The sequence below is a fragment of the Drosophila persimilis genome, unplaced genomic scaffold, assembly GCF_003286085.1.
Source record: "Drosophila persimilis strain 14011-0111.01,24,50 unplaced genomic scaffold, DperRS2 tig00000191-arrow-pilon, whole genome shotgun sequence".
In the NCBI taxonomy this organism is placed as follows: Eukaryota; Metazoa; Arthropoda; class Insecta; order Diptera; family Drosophilidae; genus Drosophila; species Drosophila persimilis.
Window position 1 is genome coordinate 14,851,029 of NW_020825298.1, and position 24,773 is coordinate 14,875,801.

The following is a 24,773-nucleotide window of genomic DNA, read 5'->3' on the forward strand; positions in this document are numbered from 1 at the left end:
CGTTGTCGTCGATATGTTTCATTTTATCACCGTTTCTGGCAAACAAAAACAGCTGACCGACCTAGTAGTTTCGTAAATAAATATCGTGATAAAATGGCTTTTATTTAAAAAAAAAAAAAACTATTTCAGAAAGAACGGAATTTGAAAAGATCAAGGCATCTCAGATGCGACACCCGTGTATTTAACATGTCTGACGAACTGAGAATAGCAGCATGCAAGCTTAAGAGTAAACTGCGAATGGTAATACTTTTAGATTTGTTAGTCATTAGGGATCGAAAAACATACTTTTAAAAACAAACATACTCAAAGTTAATATGTTGCATTTACAATTTGAAGCCCCAATTGTGTTACAAGCACAATTTCGACTGTTACGCGAGCCTTTCTGCTGTTTTGCGCAGACATTATTTTTTACCGACGTTCCGAGAAACGAATCTTGATAGGAAAGCTTTTAGCACCGCGTTATTCTGTTACGTTCCGATTATTAACCGGCCTTCGAGAAAACCGAATCGCGTAACAGCCTTTTACTGGTGTTACACAGGCCACTTGACGGTGCAGTAATTGCATCGCCTCTTGAAAGATGCAGTCATTGCATGTCAACGTCCAAAAAAAAGTTTATGTGGTAGTCTAGTCTTTATTCTAACGACGATTAACCTAAGTCGAGTAACCGGGCCTAAATGATTTAAAAGTTACAGTAGAAAGGATAGCGGAAATAATTTAACTTAAAGATGTTCTCCACTAGGAGCAATCGTATCTTCCAGAGTTCTTACTGATGTGTTCTCGAAGCGATGAGAAAGACATACATAGGTGTCTTTGGTATCCAAAAGTCTTTGAACAATGGTAGCACTTATAAGGACGCTCCCCCGTATGAGTGCGGAGTGTACTTTGAGTCATTTTAATTGACATTGAGCAGTGGTGGAATCGTCCCGTGTTGCGTACGAATGTGTTTTTTAAAAGTGGATTCCTGCGTGAAGGTTTTTGAGCAGTGATAGCATTGGTAGGGTCGTTCTCCTGTGTGCTCCCGTGTGCGTACGGATGTGCATATTAAGGCTGCGTACTTGTGTGAAGGTTTTTGGGCAGTGGGAGCATTTGTGGGGTCTTTCTCCTGTGTGGGAGAGTAAGTGTGACCTAAGATGGGCGAGCTGTTTAAACGACACCGCGCATTTAGAACATTTATACGGTCGCTCCCCCGTGTGAGTACGGCTGTGTACGATTAGCTGGCCTTTCAGTTTAAATGACTTCGAACAGTGGGCGCAGTAGAATGATCGCTCATCTGTGTGAGTACGGATGTGATTCCGAAGAATTCTGGATTGAGAGAATGACTTCGCGCAGTGTGGACACGTGTACGGTCGCTCCCCAGTGTGGCTATGGCTGTGTTCACTGAGGTGGTATTTTCTTTGAAAGGATTTTGGACAGACGGAGCATTTGAAGACTCGTTTACAATTATCACTGTTATTGCTATCATCTTGCTGTTTCGATTGCTCAGTTCTGTCATCTGACTGTAGCGAATCCTCGTCTTGTTCCTTGTCCTCGTCTATCAGCGAGAAAAAGAGTTTATGGCTCTGCTCGTAGGTGGACTTAAGATTGAAGGCACTCATAGCATCCTCCAGGCAAGGCGGACATATGTTTTCTGGTAGCGAATCTCCTCTCTTAACCACGTACCCTGTGCACTGCGATATCATGTCACCAATGCACGTATCCATTGTTGGTCTTTCGTCAAAAATGTTCCTGAATTCTCCGGACGTTCCCATGCAAACTCTGCATATTTCCTCCATTCTCCTGCAAACAAAATAATGTTAATAAATAGAGTACAAAAATTTACATACAATTGATTGCATATCAAACCCACAAGGAACCAAATCGTGAAGTTGTCGGAGCTCCAAAATAATCTGTTTGTTTTGTTTTGCGAAAATGAACGAAATGTTATGGTTTAGACAATAGTTATCGGATTTATCAATGTGGGTATTCCCGTAATTAAATTTACACTTTGAACTGATTTGCATATCAATTTTAATCAATTTAATGAAAAGTATTCAATGGAAAAATTCTCTGTTATAATATTAACTATTTTAGCAGACTGTTTTGTCAATTGAGCTGGAAAACATCGGTGGTTCTGGTGCGAAAAATCAGAAAACATCGATGTCACCAATAGACCGTTCTATCGATATTTTGTCCAGCTGTATAATCAACAGGCTATTGACAAAGTCGCAGGCGCTGCGACTGTGATTAGCCAGATTCCGTCGACTATATAGTTCATATACTAACGCACTGCACCGATGTGTGTATAAGTAACGTACATATATAGAAATACATATATGCGCGATGGATCGTGCGTCGTAGCTTGCTCGCGTCCTGGCTGATTGCGTCCTTGCTCTGCTTGTCCCTCTGATAGCAGTCGTACTCAGCCTGGCGACAGTACAGAGACAGCAGGATGGCTGTACGGATGTCACAGGCAATCTTCCCCTCATAAATGTCGCTCTTTAGCTGCAGAAAGTAGTAGAATCTGGTGGCTTCGTCGCTCAGATGCCGCACACCCGTCGTCACATCGTGGCGCACTCGCAGGTAGATCTTTGGCCACGCCGCATACTTCTCCAGCTGGCGGCACAGCGATCGCTCCAGATCGATCTATTTATACTCGTCCTCCTTTCCACGGACGAGGTATCGCAGTCCAAAGAACTCTGGCTGCTGGATGAGCAGACGCTGGCAGACATTGTCCAAGCACTCCGGGCACTTGCTCTCCGAACTGATAGTGCAATCGACGGTACTGGAGGTGTCTAAAAAAATAACCAGAGAGAGAAAGAGAGAGAGGGCGATTCGGCGATTAAAAACGTGCTCGGAAAAAGATACAAAAATGTTTGCCTCTATGGGCCTGGCCCACAGCACGCGCAAATATGTAAATACTTTTGGACCCGAAGGAGGAGCCGACGTCGCCTGATGTTTCGTTTCAAGCGTCTCTTCTATTCCTTATACTATTCTAATACTAATACCAAGGGTCTATCTGCCGTGCACCGATGGGACGCTGCTGTTTCTTGGGGGCTTACTTCTCACATCGGGGCAGGTCGCTGCCGCACCGGAGGTTCACTCCATACAATTTTTGTTAGAAAACACTTTGTGTTGTTCCAAACAACTCCGAGCCAAGAATGACTACTACAAGTAGATGCGGCATGACATCCCAATCCAATATACTTACGTGTCTATGGAGATACTTCGTATCAAGTAATATCAGTTGCATACCGTTTGGTTCTTTAAATGCTGTTGATGTCTGGAATCGCAGTGGGTGCACCAGATGGATCGATTATCTCTCCAGTATGAGCAGGTATGTGTTCGTTGAGATGGTCTTTTTCTTTGTGTCTTTCAAGACGGGCTTTTCTTATAAAAGACTTTGGGCATTCGGAGCATTGGAACGGTCGTTTATCTGTGTGCGTATGCATGTGTCTTCTAAGATTGGATTCTTCTGAGAAGGCTTTTGAGCATTGGGAGCATTGGTGGGGTCTTTCACCTGTGTGGGAGCGTATGTGCATTCGAAGATGGGAGTGTTGTTTAAACGACATCCAGCAGTCAGAGCACTTATACGGTCGATCTCCCGTGTGAACACGGATGTGTATTTGGAGATGGGATTGTATCTTAAATGACTTCGAGCAGTGAGAGCATTTATGGGGTCCCTCCACTTCAAGAGGCTTCGATTGGGTCTCTTCTCCAGTGGAAACACTAGAAATGTCGTTATTCTCCCCAGTGTGAACCCGTATGTGACTGCTGAGATGGGCCTTTTGTTTGTAGGACTTGGAGCACTGAGAGCACTGGTAGGGTCGATCATCTGAGTGCGTACGGATGTGTCTTTCAAAGAGGTATTTTTGTATAAAAGACTTTGAGCATTCGTTGCATTGGTAGGGTCCTTCACCCATGTGCGTTCGGAGGTGAGTCTTCAGGTTATCTTCCAAGCTGAACCATTCGGAGCAGTGGGGACATGGGTAAGGTCGTTCGTGTTCATCCGTATGCGAACGCATATGAGCCTGGAGAATTCCCACTTGGGCAAAGGTGTCAGAGCAGTGAGAACACTTATACGGTAGCTCTGCGTTGCGAGTGTGAGTTCGTATGTGAATTTTAAGATACGCTCGAGCAAGAAAGGTTTTTGGACATTGTGGACATTGATATGGTTGCCCCCCCGTGTGAGTACGGGTATGTTCAAGAAGATTTGCATTTTTTTGAAAGGACTTGGGGCACTGCGTACACTTGAATGGTCGCTCCCCAGTGTGCGTGCGGATGTGTTCCTTGAGATGGTAGTTTTGTACAAAAGACTTTGAGCATTCGGTGCACTTGTAGGGTCTTTCACCCGTGTGCGTGCGAATGTGCATATTAAGATTGGGCACTTGTGTGAAGGTTTTTGGGCAGTGAGAGCATTTGTAGGGTCTTTCTCCTGTGTGGGAGCGTACGTGTGAGGTAAGATGGGCGAGCTGTTTAAACGACACCGCGCAGTAGGAACACTTGTAAGGTCGCTCCCCTGTGTGAGTACGGCTGTGTACGATTAGCTGGCCTTTCAGTTTAAATGACTTCGAACAGTGGGCGCAGTAGAATGATCGCTCATCTGTGTGAGTACGGATGTGATTCCGAAGAATTCTGGATTGAGAGAATGACTTCGCGCAGTGTGGACACGTGTACGGTCGCTCCCCAGTGTGACTATGGCTGTGCTCAGTGAGGTGGGATTTTCTTGGAAAGGACTTTGGACAGACGGAGCATTTGAAGAGTCGTTCACAATTATCACTGTTATTGCTATCATCTTGATGTTTCGATTGCTCAGTTCTGTCATCTGAATGTAGCCAAACGTCCTTATCCTTGTCCATCAGCGTTAAAAAGAATGTATGGTTCTGCTCACAGGTGGACTTAAGATTGAAGGCACTCATAGCATCCTCCAGACAAGGGAGACATATGTTTTCTGGTAGTGAGTCCCCTCGCTTTACCACGTACCCGGTGCACTGCGATATCATGTCACCAATGCACATATCCATTGTAGGTCTTTCGTCAAAAATGTTCCTGAATGCTCCGGACGCTCCCATGCAAACTCTGCATATTTCCTCCATCCTCCTGCAAGCAAAATAATGTTAATAAATAGAGTACAAAAATGTACATACAATTGAGTGCATATCAAACCCACAAGGAACCAAATCGTGAAGTTGTCGGAGCTCCAAAATAATCTGTTTGTTTTGTTTTGCGAAAATGAACGAAATGTTATGGTTTAGACACCAGCTATCGGATTTATCAATGTGGGTACTCCTGTAATTACATTTAACTCTGAACTGATTTGCACATCACTTTAAATAAATTTAATGTAGTCAATTGTAGCAGACTGTTTTGTCAATTGAGCTGAAAAACATGGATGGTTCTGCCCTGATTCATGCAGACTCCGGTTTCAGCCAAAACGTTTTTTTTTATCGTTTTTAGGTGCTCCCCTTTTCAAGAATTTTTGGTAAACAAAAACAGCTGACCGATTATTTAGTAAACATATATCATGTTAAAAATGGCGTTTTATATTTTAATTGTTTTGGAACAAAGCGACGACAGAAGTTGCGTGATTTAAGAAAATCAAGACATCTTAGATGCAATACCTGTGTATTTGAAATCTCTGACAAACTGTGAGTAGCAACATGCAAATTTAAGAAACATCTACAAACCTAATTTCGACATTATTTTGAAAAAAGTTTAGCCCCGTCTGGGTGTTACCTCAAAGTTAATATGTTGCACTTGCATTTTGAAGTCCGATAACCGAAGCACCCTGTTATTCTTTTTTGTTCTGGTTATTAACCGACCTCAGAGGAAACCGAATCAAGTTTATGTGGTAGTCTAGTCTTTATTCTAGCGACGATTAACCGGCACCTTAGCCCGAAGTCGAGAAACCGGCCCTAAATGATTTAAAAGTTACAGTAAAGAGGATAGTGGAAAACATTGAACTTAAAGATGTTGTTTTCCACCAGGAGCAATCGTATCGACCAGAGTTCTTACTGATGCGATCTCGAAGAGTGCCGGAATAGCAAACTTGTCGTTTCTGCTGTAACATATACAATAGGTGTCTTTGGTAGCTTTGCTATTGTTTTTATATCCAAAAGTCTTTGAGCAATGGGTGCACTTATAAGGACGCTTAGTTAGACATTTTATTTAAATGACTTTGAGCAGTGAGAAAATTGGTCGGCTCGTCACTCGTGTTGCGAACGAATGTGTTTTCTAAAAGTAGATTCCTGCGTGAAGGTTTTTGAGCAGTGATTGCATTGGTAGGGTCGTTCTCCTGTGTGCGTACGGATGTGTTCCTTGAGATGGTATTTTTGTATAAAAGACCTTGAGCATTCAGTGCATTTGTAGGGTTTTTCACCCGTGTGCGTACGAATGTGCACATTGAGATTGGTTACTTGCGTGAAGGTTTTTGGGCAGTGAGAGCATTTGTAGGGTCTTTCTCCTGTGTGGGAGAATACGTGTGAGGTAAGATGGGCGAGTTGTTTGAATGATACCTCGCAGTGAGGACACTTGTACGGTCGCACCCCCGTGTGAATACGGCTGTGTCCGATGAGCTGGGCTTTCAGTTTAAATGACTTCGAACAGTGGGCGCAGTAGAATGATCGCTCATCTGTGTGAGTACGGATGTGAGTCCGAAGAATTCTGGATTGAGAGAATGACTTCGCGCAGTGTGGACACGTGTACGGTCGCTCCCCAGTGTGGCTATGGCTGTGTTCACTGAGGTGGTATTTTCTTTGAAAGGATTTTGGACAGACGGAGCATTTGAAGACTCGTTTACAATTATCACTGTTATTGCTATCATCTTGATGTTTCGATTGCTCAGTTCTGTCATCTGACTGTGGCGAATCCTCGTCTTGTTCCTTGTCCTCGTCTATCAGCGAGAAAAAGAGTTTATGGCTCTGCTCGTAGGTGGACTTAAGATTGAAGGCACTCATAGCATCCTCCAGGCAAGGCGGACATATGTTTTCTGGTAGCAAATCTCCTCTCTTAACCACGTACCCTGTGCACTGCGATATCATGTCACCAATGCACGTATCCATTGTTGGTCTTTCGTCAAAAATGTTCCTGAATTCTCCGGACGTTCCCATGCAAACTCTGCATATTTCCTCCATTCTCCTGCAAGCAAAATAATGTTAATAAATAGAGTACAAAAATGTACATACAATTGAGTGCATATCAAACCCACAAGGAACCAAATCGTGAAGTTGTCGGATCTCCAAAATAATCTGTTTGTTTTGTTTTGCGAAAATGAACGAAATGTTATGGTTTAGACAATAGTTATCGGATTTATCAATGTGGGTATTCCCGTAATTAAATTTACACTTTGAACTGATTTGCATATCAATTTTAATCAATTTAATGTAAAGTATTCAATGGAAAAATTCTCTGTTATAATATTAACTATTTTAGCAGACTGTTTTGTCAATTGAGCTGGAAAACATCGGTGGTTCTGGTGCGAAAAATCAGAAAACATCGATGTCACCAATAGACCGTTCTATCGATATTTTGTCCAGCTGTATAATCAACAGGCTATTGACAAAGTCGCAGGCGCTGCGACTGTGATTAGCCAGATTCCGTCGACTATATAGTTCATATACTAGCGCACTGCACCGATGTGTGTATAAGTAACGTACATATATAGAAATACATATATGCGCGCTGCTGCCGTCGCCGTCGTCGTCGTCGTGGCTTCCACTTTAACTAAATAAAACAAATTAAGCGCTGGCCGCGCAGTCGTTGTCGTCGTCTACTTCGCGGTGCATGTAAAACAGTGAGCGAGAAAACGTGTACAGAAGCAAACTAAAGAGTGAAAGAAGAAAACAGGAAGAGGCGCATCTGTAAATCCGATCGTGTGTATAATCATTACACATCACATCCGTTGCACGGTAAGAAATGAGTTTTCAACCATTGCCCCACCCGAACGGGGCAATTTTTGGGGCCAATGCCAGGCCACGCGCAGCCGAAATCCATTAATTAATTGATATTTTATACACGCCATGAGCGCCGTCGCATTGATGGTCAAGGTTACAACGCAGCACACACACACACACACACACACCCAAGAGTGTGTTTCTTTTGAGTGCGAGTGAAGCAAATGGCCCGAGAAGTTGGAGAGAAAGAGAGTTTAAAGTTCAGTACCTGTTGCTTCTATCGCTCTCTCTCCCTCTATCGGACATCTGTTGCCCAAAATCTGTTACTAGTTCGTTCTCGCTCTGACGTGCGCTGTCCAGCCAGGCTTACACGGTCTCTCTGGCTCTGACCCTCTCGCTCTGGTGCACTGTACGGTCTCTGGCGCTTGGAATATCGCGTGTAATTCTCTTTAATAACTTTTTTATTACGACTTTAATATTTTTGTCGGTTGTGCTATTATTCTACATGATCAATTCCATCTTGATTGAATGTAATTACGTAATCGTAGAGGCGTAACATTTCCCTCTTGTCAGCTGTCGCCATTGAGAAAAACAGCTGTAGATAAGATGTACGTTCCTCAGGGATGTGCTACAGTGTGTGCTCGATAGCTGTAATATGTACTGATAGCGAATATATCTTTAGGGTCGAGAGATTATTTATCATAGAAAAAGTCTACACGTCGAAAAGATACCGGACTTATCGCCTGTTGATGCTGATAAAAAATGTATCATATCACTTATGATAATCGTATGCTAATAATATAATAAAATTGCAAGACATTTCTGTTGGGGTCTCAGCTATCTGCCAGCTTAGTCATAGACCTTTCAAACAAGCAAACTAATTACACTTGATTAAGGTCTTAAGCGATTCGAAAATCATATGGAAAGTTCCTTGCTCTGCTAATAACATAATATATGAATTTTGACATACGTTGAGGCCATTTTAGCTCTGAACAGACATTAATTAGACTGCACTTGACATTGAAATTAAAAGGGCTAATTAGTGGAGGCCAGATATGGGTCATATCTTTCTTAATTTACGTTTAATATGGCGTTAATTTTGGTGCATAAACCTTTTTCTAGGGAATTAAATTAACTCTAAATGTGACTAAAAATTTGCTCCTGATAAGACACCGATCCACTTGTTTTTTATGTGTATACTAAAAACTGCCAAGTCATGCTTACTGAACAAGTTTTCTGTGACGATCGGAATATAGCATCGTGTAGGTGTCGGAACCGATCTGATCCGAATTGAAGTTCGGGGACGTGCCCGAACAAATTGCGACTGTCATTCTGGCTAAGGGATTTTCTCGCCTACGAAGCAAAAGATTCCGTGCAATGCTTTCTCACCATTATCGCGTGAATACTTTGGTCAGTATTTGTAGCTACCAACTACTACTACTACCACTTACTAGTAAAAGCCTGTGTAGCGTTAGTATTGCATTTGTTTTTACTGTAGAATGACTCAATTATTGTGTGGGCAAGTGATTTGATTGACTTCTGTTTGTTGGAATAATAAGCACAACTATTTGGCCATGACTCAAAGTAAATTGTGTGGAAATGGCGTTAAAGAGCCAAATAGCATGGAATTTAATGCATTCCAGATTAAATTAGTGTGGAATTTTCACTTTACAGCTAGAATAGAATCTCTTAAGTGTGTGCACAGTCTTAAAATAGTTCTGAATGCATTCCCTACCAGAAGATTATTTTTACGCGCTCTCCGTGGAAAAAATAAATTGATTGGCACGTGTACGAGTCAGCTACACATCTTGTTTTTATTCAGTAATATGATTGATTGATTTAGTAGCTGTATGTATACACATATATAGTATGTATCATTAATGTGCCATTTTGTTCTAAGCTTCAAGTCAATTCAAGTCCCGATTTGAATCAAGATAGGATAAAGTGTGATTTATTATTAAGCCTAGCTCTAATGCGGATTGGTTCCCCATGGTTTCTCCTCTTCTCTTCCTGATTATCTTATCGTATTCTCCAGCTAATACCCTATCTTCCGTTCAGGCCTAAGAATGACTTTCTTCTTTATCTTCAGTTCTCATCTTTAGCTTGTAACACCATGCTCTGCTGCTGATTTTATTCATCATTATTCATATATTCATTGATTCTTACATGGTATATTCTTTCCCATCTTCACTTTCATCGCATCTAAATTGCTAATTGTGTCTGAATGACCCTTAAAAAGTTCTGTTATTCGCGCTTTCTTCTGTAAGGCGGATGTTATTCTGGGCGTTAAATTATAGCCAGCTGGACATGTTTACTCTCTTTTCGCTCTGTTTTCCAAACAATCTTCACTTTCATTCAAAATAATGAACCAAATTCTCATCTCTCTTGATATCTTCTGTAGTATTTCTGTTCCCCAAAAACCCCTTTATTCATACCACTTTTATTCCTGATATCGTCACACTTTGTCTTTGGAAGTCTGACCTATAAAAATCCAACAGTTTGCCTACACTTGCCGCTTGGATTTTGCTTCATTGTGATTGAAGCCACAAGCACCTTTCGAATACACCAAATCAGAAGCTCGGAATCGGATGGTGACTGTGACGACGACGACGACGACGACGGCACTACTATTCCCTGCCTGATTTGCATGTGGCACCGCATCGCCTAATCGCCAGCAGGGGTTTGACTGTCTGTCTGGCACATGTTTAATATTTATTTTTTTGCCATTTGCTGACCACAGCAACAAGAACAACGAGAACTGTGCGCTGTACGCGTCAAAGTATTACGCGCTCCGGCTGGGCTGCTTCGCTTCTCTATGCAAAGTAGAGGAATACACGTCGTATACCCGACGTACACACACGTACGCCCCGACTTGTGGCTGGCGGCGCATTAGTAACATTAAAGTATTAAGTCAATTCCGAATTCAAGGTGCCCAACACTTGAGGTTTTACGTCCACTTCTACGACAGCGACTGCACAACATGCTCGAAATATAATACTATATACAAAAGATCGGGTCAAATCGGGTCAAACTTCGACTCCAGCTGCAATATAAATATACGGAAACATGTAGGGAAATGTGTTTTGAACGCTTTTTAGATTTATTTTCGAACTTAAGAAGCGGAAAGTGTTACAGCAAGCGAGATACTTCATAGATGGGGTTCATAGTTGATAGATAGTATGGATGATTTCTGAAGGGATACAAGGTTTATATAAGGAGTTTGAACGATGTAAAGTAGGTAAATGATAAATATATCAAATATATACAAATATCTATCAATGCTTTACAGAGGTTTTGAAAGTAGGTACATGATAACTATATCAATCTTCTTTATAATAGTGGCAAAAACACACCTCTTTCACGATTTACGGGTGTTTCGCAAGGCATTGTAATATTACAAACAAAAATTAATATAGCTTGACATCACGGAAATCTTCAATCCAAGATTGTTTCCCTATCTCGCACAGTCCCTCAAGATACAGGTCTCTGTGGAGACAAACAAATGGACATGTCTTGAACATAAACCACTTTATAAGGTCGTAAATGTTTGGCAAAGTTTCGATTGCAAGAAACATTTGTTGTTTTCATCATATCAACACATCGCTTCGCCTCGCGTCGCTTTCCTCACGGGCTTTTGGCCCCGTCCGATAAGCGTTTTGTGAATAAAACCTGTTGCTGGCCAACAAACAGTTAACAGTTCTCTGTTTAGCGTCGCGTGCGACTGTCGCTCTCTACGTATCGCCAAATGAAATTAGTATTTTTTTAATTGCAATAACTGCAAATTGTGTTAGACGTGCGGCAGTGCCACAATAAAAGTAGAAAACAACAAAAAAACAGGTACAAAATAATATTCAAGGTGCAATCGATTAAAATCGCGATACGTTTTCAATGTCGATCGAAACAAAAGAAAGAGATAGCCAGAGGAGATACAGAGGGAGAGAGAAAGAGAGAGTACCGTTAAAACAAGTGCGGAAGCAAGTACCGTTAGATGCAAAGCAGCTGACAGTCAGCCAGCCTGTAGAATGGAATCGCATCATTCCGTTCAATTGTGGGTCTGTGTGTGTGTGGCTGTCTCTATTCCGATGTGTGGTGTGTGTGTGTGTGAGTTTAGTGTTTCGCGGGTTACGTGGCATACATTAAAATGCGTGTCCAAAGTACGGCACAGGCATAGGCAGATGCAAATCGAAACCACAACAAATGTTATGCAAAGCGAACTAAAACCCCGCGACGATACGATACGCAGAACAGCAGAGCAGAGCAGAGCAAAAAACTAAACTAAACGCCATGAATGTTGTGCCCTTTTTGCAGTCGAACTTGTGTCACCCAAATGGCTAGTGAGCAGACAATGGAGGGAGCAGCCGCTGAGGCCGTGGCTGCCGGAGACGAACCCTTTCTGGGACTCCTCGATGTGGCACTGCTTGCGGTCCTGATTGGAGGAGCAGCCTTTTACTTTCTGAGAAGCCGCAAGAAGGAGGAGGAGCCCACTCGCAGCTATTCCATACAGTGAGTATCTAGAGGATCCTCCATTCACAAATTCAATTCTAATCCTCTCCTGATTGCAGACCCACGACAGTATGCACCACCAGTGCTGCCGATAATTCGTTCATCAAGAAGCTCAAGGCCTCGGGACGCAGTCTCGTCGTCTTCTACGGCTCTCAGACCGGCACTGGCGAGGAGTTTGCCGGCCGTCTGGCCAAGGAGGGCATTCGCTATCGTCTCAAGGGCATGGTTGCCGATCCCGAGGAGTGTGATATGGAGGAGCTGCTGCAGCTGAAGGACATCTCCAACTCCCTGGCTGTGTTCTGCCTGGCCACCTACGGCGAGGGCGATCCCACGGACAATGCCATGGAGTTTTACGAGTGGATAACAAATGGCGATGTCGATCTATCTGGTCTTAATTATGCGGTGAGTACTGATAAAAACAGAACCCCGTTCGGTGCTATCTAAACAAACGCCGATTACATGAGTCTGTCTGGCCTTCAAACGGGGCCAAATATCAACGCCGTCGGCGGCTGGGCTTATCGAACACTGCCCTATTGATAAGGAGGCACCACCAACAGCTCCTATAGCCCCCAACTACTGTTTTTGGTGTCTATTTTCGTTCGTTTGTGTTATTTTTTTTCGCGGGTTTCCACGTGTGTCCGCCGAGTGTTTTGTTTGTTGTTGATATCCCCGATTCACAGCGGTTGTAACGCTCCTAATGGCATTTCCGTGTAATTCAATTCGGTGGAAGTATCACTGGATTACCAGATGATGTGTCAAACTTTGTTTTAAGCTGCTAAACTTGTTTGCTCAATGATTATCACAATGCGATTCGTAGTTATCCGTGCGTGTGAATCATCTAATTTTATTAGGAAGTGCGACTTTTCTTTACCTTGATTGATTCTACTCCTTAATCGAATGTGTAATGCCCAATTTGGGGCTAATTTTAGGCTGAATATATTTCGAACTGAATTTTTATTACTTCAAAAACATGTTTATACCAAAATTCCTATAATTTTTCCATGAGCTCTTAAAAAATGAGACAAACTATTCTATTAAATTCTATTATTCAGTATGAGCACTGAATTTTGAATTACCTTACTGAAACGAACTGTAGCTATCGCTATCAAGCCCCCTTTTTTTCAAGATTACACTTTCCGCGATTAAAGTCTAGCCTGTCTTTAGCTATTAAAAACAACTTTTAATACAGTACGTGTGAGATTATGCTTAGTCTTGAAATAACTTATCAGCTAACGCCCAGTTTCACAAAACATTATAATCTAAATTAAATTTAAATCCGACTAAACCCGCCAACTTGTTATCGATGCTCATAAACTCGCTATCGTTGCTCATTGTAGATGGCGCTAGTTCATTATGCCATAGCAAATAGCTTTTGTAAGTGAGCAGTTTTTCGGGCATATTTAGTACATTTCTGCACACAATGTGCTCGCACGCCACCGCCGTCCACCGCCGTTGTTTGTTTAAAATTTGAATTAAATGGGGAATAATAGATAATGTAACGCCCCACACCCACCTGTTGATCCGATCATCATGCTAAACACGTTGGCTGCCGTTTCCGCTTGTGGCCTTGGCACGTGCCGGCCCCAGAGGCTGCGATTTTTGCGCGGCCTACTTTATAGTTTATGTAATAAAACAAAAAGGCTTCACAGACAGACGCAATATGCGGTAATACCTAATCGCCTAAGTACATACAAAGATCGTACGTAATGCCACATACACCGTCTATAATTGCCCGTGTTTCACTTTGCGACCTTAGGTCTTTGGACTGGGAAACAAAACGTACGAGCACTACAACAAGGTGGCCATCTATGTGGACAAGCGGCTGGAGGAACTCGGCGCCAACCGGGTCTTCGAACTGGGACTGGGCGATGATGATGCCAAGTAAGTTCTAGCCTGAGCCAAGGTCCTTTTATGGCCATTCTCATTCACCAATTTTCCCTTCCAGCATTGAGGATGACTTCATCACATGGAAGGATCGCTTCTGGCCAGCCGTTTGCGATAACTTTGGCATTGAGGGCGGCGGCGAGGAGGTGCTGATACGCCAGTACCGTCTGCTGGAACAGCCCGATGTCCAGCCCGATAGGATCTACACGGGAGAGATTGCCCGCCTGCACTCGATGCAGAACCAGCGGCCACCCTTCGATGCCAAGAATCCCTTCCTGGCGCCCATCAAGGTCAATCGGGAGCTGCACAAGGGCGGCGGACGGTCGTGCATGCACATCGAGCTGAGCATCGACGGCTCCAAGATGCGCTACGATGCCGGTGATCATGTGGCCATGTATCCCATAAACGACAAGAGCCTCGTGGAGAAGCTGGGACAGCTTTGCAATGCCGATCTGGATACGGTGTTCTCTCTGATCAACACAGACACGGACAGCAGCAAGAAGCATCCATTCCCCTGCCCCACCACCTATCGCACGGCCCTGACCCACTACCTGGAGATCACTGCCATTCCACGCACACACATTCTCAAGGAATTGGCGGAATACTGCACAGATGAGAAGGAAAAGGAGCTGCTGCGCAGCATGGCCTCCATTAGTCCGGAGGGCAAGGAAAAGTACCAGAGCTGGATCCAGGATGCCTGTCGCAATGTGGTCCACATTCTGGAGGATATCAAGTCCTGCCGGCCGCCAATCGATCATGTCTGCGAGCTGCTGCCGCGCCTTCAGCCACGCTACTACTCCATCTCATCGTCGGCCAAGCTGCATCCGACCGACGTCCATGTCACGGCTGTTCTGGTCGAGTACAAAACGCCCACGGGCCGTACGAACAAGGGTGTGGCCACCACCTACCTGAAGAACAAGGTGCCGAACGGCAGCGAGGAGGTGAAGGTGCCCGTCTTCATCCGGAAATCGCAGTTTAGACTGCCCACGAAGCCAGAGACTCCTATTATCATGGTGGGACCGGGCACGGGATTGGCTCCCTTCCGCGGCTTCATCCAGGAGCGACAGTTCCTGCGCGATGAGGGCAAGACTGTGGGCGAGTCGGTGCTCTATTTCGGCTGCCGCAAGCGCAGCGAGGACTACATCTACGAGTCCGAGCTGGAGGAATGGGTCAAGAAGGGCACGCTCAATCTCAAGGCGGCCTTCTCCCGAGACTCCGATAAGAAGGTCTATGTGCAGCATCTGCTGGAGCAGGATGCGGATCTGATATGGAATGCGATTGGCGAGAACAAGGGACACTTTTACATATGCGGGTGAGTTTGGTGCTAAGGGAACCCGTTTAAACTGACTTTTGACCTTTCATTTGTTCCCCCAATCTATTTGCAGTGACGCCAAGAACATGGCCGTGGACGTTAGGAACATTTTAGTGAAAATTTTGTCCACCAAGGGTAACATGAGCGAGGCCGACGCCGTGCAGTATATCAAGAAGATGGAGGCCCAGAAGCGCTACTCCGCCGATGTCTGGAGCTAATCGGAGAGATTGAGAGAGAGAGAGTCTTTCCTTTCCACAAAGCAAACATAGAGTCGAAACACGCATAGAAAATCAAATGGAAACCATCATAGGCCACACGATAAGCTTAAAGTTGTCTAGTTCGTTAAGCGTAAATAGGCGTAATAATTTTTGGTTTGGGAACTCCTTCTGCGGTTCAACAAACAGTGAATGAGTAATGATTACGTATATGTAAATCTAGTTTAAATGATTATAATCCGATGTGGAAATTGTGTAATGATGATGCATGAGCACGAGCGTAATCAAGTTATTGTTGTAAGTAGTTTTTGTATGTGTGTGCAATTATTAATTTAAAACACATTTTTACAAGCATTTTATATTGTATTCTCTTGGTGATTTCAATACAAATACGAGACATGTTGTGCAATTTTATCAATGACACTGAAATTGTATTTTCACAAATAAACAAATAAAAAAACAAAGTCAAAGAATAAAAAAAAGATTTTTAAACCGTCTGTTTAAAATGCGATATCATATGATCGATAAGTCAGAGCTGCATTCACATAGAATAAGCCAGTTAAGTAGAAAATTGATTCATACATAGTATAAAACTATGCTGGCATGGCTTAATGTTCTATTTAGCTAGTAATATTTAACGGAATCTCTAAATTGAGGAATATGGTTTCCAATCCTCGACCGAGAACGATTAACACACTGCACGCCAAGGAGTATTTTAATAATCCACCGAAAATAATGACAATTTTATAATTTTAGTGGAGTTCAGGTGAAAGTAAGCATTGTTATTTCTACCTTGGGATGAAAGATGGCATATTTTCCGCCCTTTACCTGAAGTAGTTGAACTATTTAAATAGAGGTGGCTGAAGTGGGCTAGGTTCGTTTTTTCATCATAACGAGACGCTATATTGTTGTTGAGTAACAAAAACAGCAATCGCCGTAGCAAGAAAACAAGTCAAGTATTTAAATAAGCCAGTCAAGTAGAATATTGATTCATTAATGGAATTAAATTATGTGGGCAATGCTGAGAGATCCATCTAGATAAAAATATGCGACGGAATATCAAAAACGAGGAATATGTATGGTAGAACTTGAATTCGTCAGTATATTTACGGTATATTTTGGTATATCTGAGGGTCACACTGAATAAGAGCTGGCGTTCACACTGAAAAAACGGTAAATGCAAATTTGGAGGGAAAACAACAAAATAAAAGTTTAAACATTGGAAGTGAAGTGCAAAAAGTGATATTTAAGGTGTTTCAAGTACAATTTAAGATAAGCACAATCGTCTAAACGTATTTTGTAACAAGTAAGTGCTAGAATTAGTTTAATCTAAGACCCCAGCCCGCTCGAAATGCGGCAAAGTGTAGCGCAAAGTCTCCCGCAGACGCTTGGACTCGAACATTTGTCTGACCTTCTGTTTGGCGAAGTTTGCGTCCGTGAAGTTCTCCAGATTGTTGTCGGCTGTTTGGGACTTGTCCTGGCTGACGGTGGGGAATATGCCATAGCTGGCAAAGAACCCGTAGCACTCGCGACGGTGTACCTCTTCCAGTATTTGCTCGTAGCTGGGCACCGGGATGCCCAGGTCTAGGTTCAGCAGCGTCTCTGAGAGGCGCGTGTGGTAGGTGCGCAGCAGCATGGGCCGATTGTGCCGCAGCACTTCCAGGCTGAGGCTGGTGTAGAAGAAGTAGTTCAGATCGATGCCCGGGCTGCCCCAGACGCTCAGCTGGAAGTCAATGAAAATCAGGTCCTGGGGTCGTTTGGCGTTGTCGTATTTGAAAAGCAGGTTGTTGACCCACAGGTCGCCGTGGTTGAGCACCCTGATCTCCTTGGCCTGCAGCGCCTGGGCGCGCACCAGATTTGACCGTTGGTTCTTCATGTACTTGCCAATCTTTTCGGCAATGCGCTCGTAGCCAGGCCAGGAGCTCACCACGGTGTGCAGCTCTTCTCCGTTGTCCGCAAAGAAGCGCATCAGCATGCCATCGTCCTTGGCCAGGCCGTTGGGGGACAGCATGCCATCGCTATAGGCCTCAAAGATATGCGGATCCAGGACGGCCAGGGCCATGGAGGTGGCATGGAACTCGGCCAGACGTTCCATAACCAAGCGGCAGTGCTCCTCATTTAGGCCCGATTCGCGGGAGGCCATCACAAAGCCGGAATGGCCGAGATCCTCAAACACCAGCGTGTTCTCCGGCTGCTTAAGGCACTGAAAGAGTCTGCAAAACGGAATAAGATACGGAATTTGCCTTGTTCTGATCTGCTTACTTGGGTCCGAAGCGCCGCTTGCATTTCATAAGCAGCTCCAGGCGGGGCAGCACATCGTGATACGTGACCTTCTCCTTCAAGTACACCTGCAGATCCTCAATGAACTCCACCGACTCCACGCGCGGTATGCTCTTCACAATGAACATCATGTGCTGGTCCGCCTGGCCGGGCAGCCGGTACACCACCTTTGTCCGATAGATCTGACTGCAGTAGTTCTCGCCGGTGCTGCTGCCCATGCGAATGTGGATGCTCAGCAGCTGGACCCCCCTGGCCGTCCGCAGGGCCGTCTCCAGAACCTCCTCAAAGAAGGCCACATCCAGATGCTTGGGCGGAGCGGCCACTTCCGCATCATACTCAATGCTGCACATTTTGTGATCGTTTGAAAAGCTCTGAGCTGGGGCCCCTCTATTTTATATACGACAGAGACACAGTCGCAGCTACTGTTTCCACTGTTTCTGCTTCCAATTCCCAATTAATTATAGTTATATGCTTTTTTACATGAGAGTATAAATTCTCTTAATAGGCGTCAACTTGTTTAATTTTCGATATGCTCAAACACGCAACACTCGCGAAACCCGCAGGCGGCCTTTTTCATTCGGTTTTGGGTAGTAATTCGATTTCCTGAATTCAGTTTTCGTTAAACAGCAGCTTTTTCGCATCACCCTCGCTCTGAGCGATTGCTGGCTATAGCTTTCATTCGGACTGATTGACAGACGACGATTATCTTATCAAGCCTCGGAGCAGCGTATTTGAATTATATTAATCGGTATTACAGAGTTCTGTATATGCTTTATATTATATATGGGGAGCGCCCTATAGATAAATGCCTGCACGAATTAAAACCGATTCATTTTATACGTATTCTCTGAATTACAACTCTCGGTAGAGGAGTAGCATCTAGTCTATTATTTGTATTCCCTAAAGATTTGATTAGATTAGATTTTTGTTACTACGGAAACAATACAAAAGGATCCCTCTTTTATTTTGATAATAATTATTATTATTAGAATTTAAAAAAAGAAAACAAATTTGATTAAATTTGTAGATAAATTAAAATTAATAATGCGGAGCGCTAGCATCATGGCCTTCGCTACAGGTGGAATCTATTGGAGTGTTGAGGGCTGTACACTCGTTTTTTATGAGTAATCTTAACAAATCTCCAGAAAATATAATTTCTGTGCTCCATTATTCATTAAAAGGGAAATTAGGCTGTATTTCAGCCATTTAATCACGTTTCTTTAACACTTATGGCACTATACTACACATATTTTACACTATTTCAAAATGAAATATTTAAAATTTTTTTTTAAATTAAAATTAAAATTGTATTTTAAAATTACATTTATTACATTAAAAATTTATAGGCATATTTTATAAATTATTTGCTACAATTCCCCCTTTTAGAGGGAGTAAAAATTCATAACCATTTAAGGATTGTTTATTTTTAGAAATAAATATGCAAATTTATAGGTAATTATCCCCTCATGGGAACCATGTGAAAATCTGTTGATTATATTTTTAAGTAATAACCAAATTTCTATATTTCTTATAATTTATAAATTTGTTGCCATTATCTTGTATTTCATATAATTTTATCAATTTTGCTGCCATTATCTGCATGCAATGTGGCGTTATTCTCGTTGGTGATTTTGTTTGTCTTAATACCTGTATGATCTCATACAATATATAACAAAACAATTTAGTTAAAGCGTCAAGCGACAGCAAACAGAATGTGAATAGACGTTTGATTAGATGGCAATCAGGTCTGTCGAATTCTTTATTCAATTTGCGAAAGGGTGGCGGCAGTAATTTATAAATAACTGCGATCGTTCAGTCGAACAATTGCATCTCATCCAGGCGCTTCAGCGTGCACTTCAAGCTCTCCAGCGTTCGAGCATTTCCCTCGAACATCAGTTGCACCTTTTTTCGGGCAAAGGTCTCGTCGTGAAAGTTCTTCAGGGAGTTATCCTCCGAATCGATCCCGATCATGCTCATCAGCGGAAAGAAACCAAAGGCCACAAAGAAGCCATAGGCCTCGCGGGCCCGTATCTCCGCCATGACGGCGTCATAGGTGGGCAGTGGCTTGGACCAAGGAATCTGCTCCAAACACCCAACCAAGGCCTCGTAGTAGATGTCGATGAGGCGCTGACGCTGTGTACGGAGTACCTCCAGCTCCAGGCTGGTGTTCAGAAAGTAGTTGATGTCGAAGCCCAGGCTCCCATAGAAACAAAGCTGAAAGTCGATCTGCAAGTGGGATATAAGTACTCTTAAAGAGGGGCTCTTTCGAAGGTAACACTGATTCACTTACAATCTTCACCTGCTCCACTTTGTATTCCTGATTGTATTTAAAGAATATATTGTTCACCCACAGATCGCCGTGGTTTAGGACATTCAGATCTCCCCTCAACGGATACACCGACTTGAGGATCCGCTCTGTAAAGTGCTCGTGGTAGCGATAAAGCTTTGAGGTTATTGCACCAAATCCCTCGCTATCGCTCACGAGGGCTGCCAGTTTCAGGAGCTGTGTGCCGAAAAGCAGCTTGAAAGGCTCCGACTTGATGGCGTCCATGTGCAGGAGTCCAAAGGGATAGCGGTCGATGATGGTCTCTGGCTCGTGTTCGGCCATCACCATGGTTAGGGCATGGTATTGGGCTAGTTTTCGCATCACCAGCGTGGCGTGATCCATGTCCAGGCCTAGTTGACGGCATTTCAATTGGTATCCCTCGGAGCAGAGGTCCTCAAAGATGATGGTCTGCTCGGGCTGAGTGGTGGAGTAGTAGTGTCTGCAAATAAAAGGAAATCAATGGATTTGCATGAGCGAAAGCCTCCATCTCAGGTCTCACCTGGCGCCCAATGTCCAGGGCTCTGTGGCATCGTCTCTGCCCCACATGAGCGTCTCCAGCTTTGGTTTGATGTGCATATAGAAGATGCTCTCCTTGTTGTAGATGTGCAGCCTGGCCAGAATGGCCTGCTTCTCGTCCGGCATCGACTTCACAATCAGCGATGTCTCCACATTCCTCCCCTCCGCATTCTTATACTTGATGGAGGCCCTGTAGATGTTGCTGCAGTAGTTCTCCCCGCCACGCGTCAGATTTGTCAGATGGACCTCGAGGACCTTTAGGTCCTGCTGCTGCAGGCCGTGCTCGAGAGTGCGCCTGAAGAACTGTGGTGTTAAATACAGCGGCAGCTGCTCCTCCGTTGTGTCCGACATGGTGCTTCAATATGCCATGGATCGGTGCATTATTCATGGTCTTATATGTGAAATCTCATCGATGTTTCCAACTGATTTCTGTTTCTTCTAATTGATTTTAATGGGTTCGGGGCATTGGGGCACTGGACCTGCCATCAATTGGCTTAATGGAAGTGCATTTTCTGTTGGGATTAGCGGTGCGGTTTTTTGATCAACTGAAGCTATAATGAAGATGACTGAAGAGAAGCGATTGATGCATAAGAAAGAGTTATATTTATGAAAAGAGTCTGTGCAAACATTTGCACTTAGAGATTAATCAATTGTTGGGTCATCTGGGCATCTAGAAAAGTATTCTCTGGAAAGAGCATACTTGCATTTCGATTTGGATTTAGTTAAGGAAGCATTTACATTGTTCTTGGAAAAGGTTTAACATTCGAGTTTGTTGGTACGGTAAAAAACTTTCCTTCACTATAAATAAACAGATAAACAGAAAAATTTCATAATTTCTCGTATGAAAACGGGACCCTAGAGTCGTTTTAACATTTCTTTTAAATTAGGGAGCAGTCCAAAATGGGCTTTCTGTTTGAAAGCATTCCCTGGAGCGTCTCAGCCGTGTATCTATCTGCCCAGTCATGCACACGGCTTTTATGTTGCTTGTGCAATTCTCGGGCATTCGCATTTGTACCATTCTGTCGTGCGTGTCGAGCATCAAAGTGCCTCGTCATAGGGGAGCGAAGGAGTCAGCTGGGAGCAAGGACGTAGAATAAAAGTGGTATGTTTTTCTTGATAGTCCTCTAAAAAGCCAGCTCTCACACTTGGACCAAGATTTAGCAAAGTTTTATTGGGTTTGTGCTATCTTTGAATTTTCCACTTCATATCATTCGCTTTATCATGATATTGTAATATGAAAAATACCCAATGCTACCACTGATATCTGCTGATAGGAAACCCCCCATTAAAATAGTTTTTAAATTCCATTACAGAATCCAATTTCATTGGATTCGTTTATTGAAATCCACTTCTACAGTATAGAGACTTGTAGATACTTCTACTCAAAATCTACAATATGCAGGCTGCTCTGTTGTACAGATGTGGTGCTCGGTGCCATCATATCCGTGTATATCTTTTATCACAATAATTAGTGAATGCCTAACCCGAATGGAAAGAAAACTCCTCCGTCTAGTAGTCCCCAAAGACACCGAGCGTATCGAAACGCTTGAGGGCCCATTTCTGGTAGTCATTGAGAGCCTTTTGAGCAAAGATGGCATCCAGTTTCTTTTGCATGAAGGCCTCATCCTGCATGTTGTCGATGCTGTTGTCCGAGGACAACTCCTTGGGCATGGTGATCATCGGGAGGAAGGCAAACAGGGCAAACAGACCGTAGGTCTCGCGGCTACGCAGCTCGTAGAGCAGATCCTCGTAGGTGGGAATGTGCTCGAAGCGTGCGTACTCCAGGGCATCCCGAAAGGCCTTGTAGTACACCTTGATGAGCTCCTCGCGACGCTCCTGCACCAACTCGAACTTGAGGCTGGTGTTCAAGAAGAAGTTCAGATCGCAGCCGGGACTGCCGTAGAAGGACAGCTGGAAGTCGACAAAGATGGCACGCGTGGGCACCTCTGGCTGATCCTTGTTGTCGTAGCCGTACATGAAGTTGTTGGTCCACATGTCGCCGTGATTGAGCACCACATAGCGATCGCCGGCCTTGGGCTTTGAAGCCGCTACACACACATTCCTGAAATTGTCACTCAAGCGCTGGAGATGTCCGCTGATGTGCTTGTAGCCGGGCCATCCGGCAGAGCTCTTGATGAGACCCTTGAGGAAGTCACCAAACATGTTCTCAAAGGTGTCGCTCTTCATGAGGATATCCTCGCTGAGCATGCCGCGCGTGTACTGCTTCACAATCTCTGGATCCTAACGAGGAAAGATATCTGATTAGAAATTCCTTTGTATATATGATGTGAAGACTCCGTTACCTTATTGGCCAGCACCATGGAAGTGGCATGGAATTTCCCCAGTTGCTGCAGAATGAGCGAGGCATGGTTAAAGTCGAGTCCTGACTCGCGTGAAGCCACCTTGAAGCCCTCCACCTTCAGGTCGCTAAAGACAATCGTCTGCACGGGACCCTTTACAGAATGGTAGTATCTAAGGAAAGAGTTACAGAACGTCAATTGGAACAGAACTTTCTGGGTGAAAAACTTTCACTCACTTGGCACCAAACTTGTCGCCGCGACTGAGAATATCCAATCGTGGCAGAATGTCAGTGTAGGTCTGCTTCTCCTTGATGAAAACACTGACATCCTCGAGGAACTGTGTGGCCTCTGTGATCGGAATGGTCTTGACAATCAGGGAAAGCTGCTCCTTCTTCTCGGACTCCTTGTTATCCGACCACTTGGCGAATGTCACCAGAACGCGATAGATGGCCGAGCAGTAGTTATCACCCGGATTGCTGCCCCACTCAAAATTGATTTCCTTGAGGGTAACCTTAGTCTCCCGCAGACCCTCTTCCAGAGTTTCCGTAAAGAACTGCTCGTTGAGGTACTCGGGCACCGAAATCTTTTGCTTATTATTTATGACCACCATTTCGAGATGTTTTTTTTCAAACGATTTTCACCAGAGAATTCTCTTTGTCAAGCAACACTTTCGCGCTAACCTTCCGTTGAAGACTGATTTCAGTGCCACAGAGAACGCAGCGTTTTATAATTTTTGTTCCGTCGTTGGGTTTCGGCAGGTACTTTTTTGTGCTCTCCAAATGGCTCTGTGGTGTCATCATGAAAAGTGAACTCATGAGCGACTAGCGGGCGATGGGACAGTGGTACTAGAACAAGTGGAAAGTGGTTCATTTTTATGTTTATTGGCGGTTTCTAAATGGGGTTCGCTATTTGCTTTTTCTATTGTACATTGTATAGATATGATAGAATGACTATAAAAAGTGATAGTCTCGTAACTTAAATATTGCTTGGAATGGAGTAGACAATGTGGTGTCTTAATATCGTAATATTTTATCCTGTTCTATGGGAATTTAATCTTTACTTTTACTCTGGCATTAATTATAATTTGCCTAGAATTTGTAGGGCCTGTTAAAAGTCTCTGATATCTACAAGATTGTCCCTAAATTTTTACTTTTTAAACGAATTTCAATCTAAAATTTAATGAATTTATGCTTGAAAATTATATCTCCTATCGATACTCAAATATTGTAAAATATTTCCCAGAAACTAAAAAACACAAAAAAAAATTAAAATTGAAAAAAAGGGACTTTTACCAATTTTTTTTTAAATTAATAGTTTTCTTCTCTTAAATATAATTATAGGCATTCAAGTTTGAAGTAATAACTATCATAAATAAGAATATTATAAATAATTGTTACTAATTATTATTATTATTTTTTATAAGAACTAATTGTTTGCTTTTCTTCCATTCACCGTCTATCATATCCCAAGCTTCTCTACAATCCCTAATCAAATGACTGCTGTCCCACTGTTGCCCCTTAATAGACACTAGTCTCTATCTCGTTGCTTCCTCTAGTTTCAGGGGGTTTT

General features: G+C 43.4%; 6 protein-coding genes across 6 annotated transcripts; 1 reads left to right on the forward strand and 5 right to left on the reverse strand.

Moving 5' to 3' along the window:
• Window positions 1-610: 610 nt before the first annotated feature.
• LOC113565667 (zinc finger protein 502-like) lies at window positions 611-1,877 on the reverse strand. The gene is made up of 2 exons (XM_026988371.1): window positions 1,847-1,877; window positions 611-1,776 (listed from the first exon to the last, which is right to left on the reverse strand). Exon 2 carries the CDS (start codon window positions 1,770-1,772, stop codon window positions 948-950), a length of 825 nt encoding a protein of 274 aa, XP_026844172.1. The 5' UTR covers window positions 1,773-1,776; window positions 1,847-1,877; the 3' UTR covers window positions 611-947.
• A 113-nt stretch (window positions 1,878-1,990) lies between these two features.
• On the reverse strand, window positions 1,991-7,217 carry LOC6593932 (zinc finger protein 260). Its single transcript, XM_026988369.1, has 4 exons — window positions 7,184-7,217; window positions 6,997-7,113; window positions 3,232-5,076; window positions 1,991-2,771 (listed from the first exon to the last, which is right to left on the reverse strand). Exons 2-3 carry the CDS (start codon window positions 7,107-7,109, stop codon window positions 3,243-3,245), a joined length of 1,947 nt encoding a protein of 648 aa, XP_026844170.1. The 5' UTR covers window positions 7,110-7,113; window positions 7,184-7,217; the 3' UTR covers window positions 1,991-2,771; window positions 3,232-3,242.
• A 510-nt stretch (window positions 7,218-7,727) lies between these two features.
• Window positions 7,728-16,203, forward strand: LOC6593931 (NADPH--cytochrome P450 reductase). Its single transcript, XM_002019224.2, has 6 exons — window positions 7,728-7,883; window positions 12,177-12,371; window positions 12,431-12,773; window positions 14,128-14,252; window positions 14,317-15,567; window positions 15,641-16,203. Exons 2-6 carry the CDS (start codon window positions 12,196-12,198, stop codon window positions 15,783-15,785), a joined length of 2,040 nt encoding a protein of 679 aa, XP_002019260.1. The 5' UTR covers window positions 7,728-7,883; window positions 12,177-12,195; the 3' UTR covers window positions 15,786-16,203.
• Window positions 16,204-17,008: 805 nt separating this feature from the next.
• On the reverse strand, window positions 17,009-18,481 carry LOC6593930. The gene is made up of 2 exons (XM_002019223.2): window positions 18,045-18,481; window positions 17,009-17,995 (listed from the first exon to the last, which is right to left on the reverse strand). The coding sequence occupies exons 1-2, from the start codon at window positions 18,410-18,412 to the stop codon at window positions 17,107-17,109; spliced, it is 1,257 nt and encodes a 418-aa protein (XP_002019259.1). The 5' UTR covers window positions 18,413-18,481; the 3' UTR covers window positions 17,009-17,106.
• Window positions 18,482-19,795: 1,314 nt separating this feature from the next.
• Window positions 19,796-21,566, reverse strand: LOC6593929. The gene is made up of 3 exons (XM_002019222.2): window positions 20,888-21,566; window positions 20,353-20,827; window positions 19,796-20,288 (listed from the first exon to the last, which is right to left on the reverse strand). Exons 1-3 carry the CDS (start codon window positions 21,253-21,255, stop codon window positions 19,875-19,877), a joined length of 1,257 nt encoding a protein of 418 aa, XP_002019258.1. The 5' UTR covers window positions 21,256-21,566; the 3' UTR covers window positions 19,796-19,874.
• A 640-nt stretch (window positions 21,567-22,206) lies between these two features.
• LOC6593928 lies at window positions 22,207-23,852 on the reverse strand. Its single transcript, XM_002019221.2, has 3 exons — window positions 23,441-23,852; window positions 23,208-23,376; window positions 22,207-23,145 (listed from the first exon to the last, which is right to left on the reverse strand). The coding sequence occupies exons 1-3, from the start codon at window positions 23,812-23,814 to the stop codon at window positions 22,414-22,416; spliced, it is 1,275 nt and encodes a 424-aa protein (XP_002019257.1). The 5' UTR covers window positions 23,815-23,852; the 3' UTR covers window positions 22,207-22,413.
• Between the last annotated feature and the right edge of the window lie 921 nt (window positions 23,853-24,773).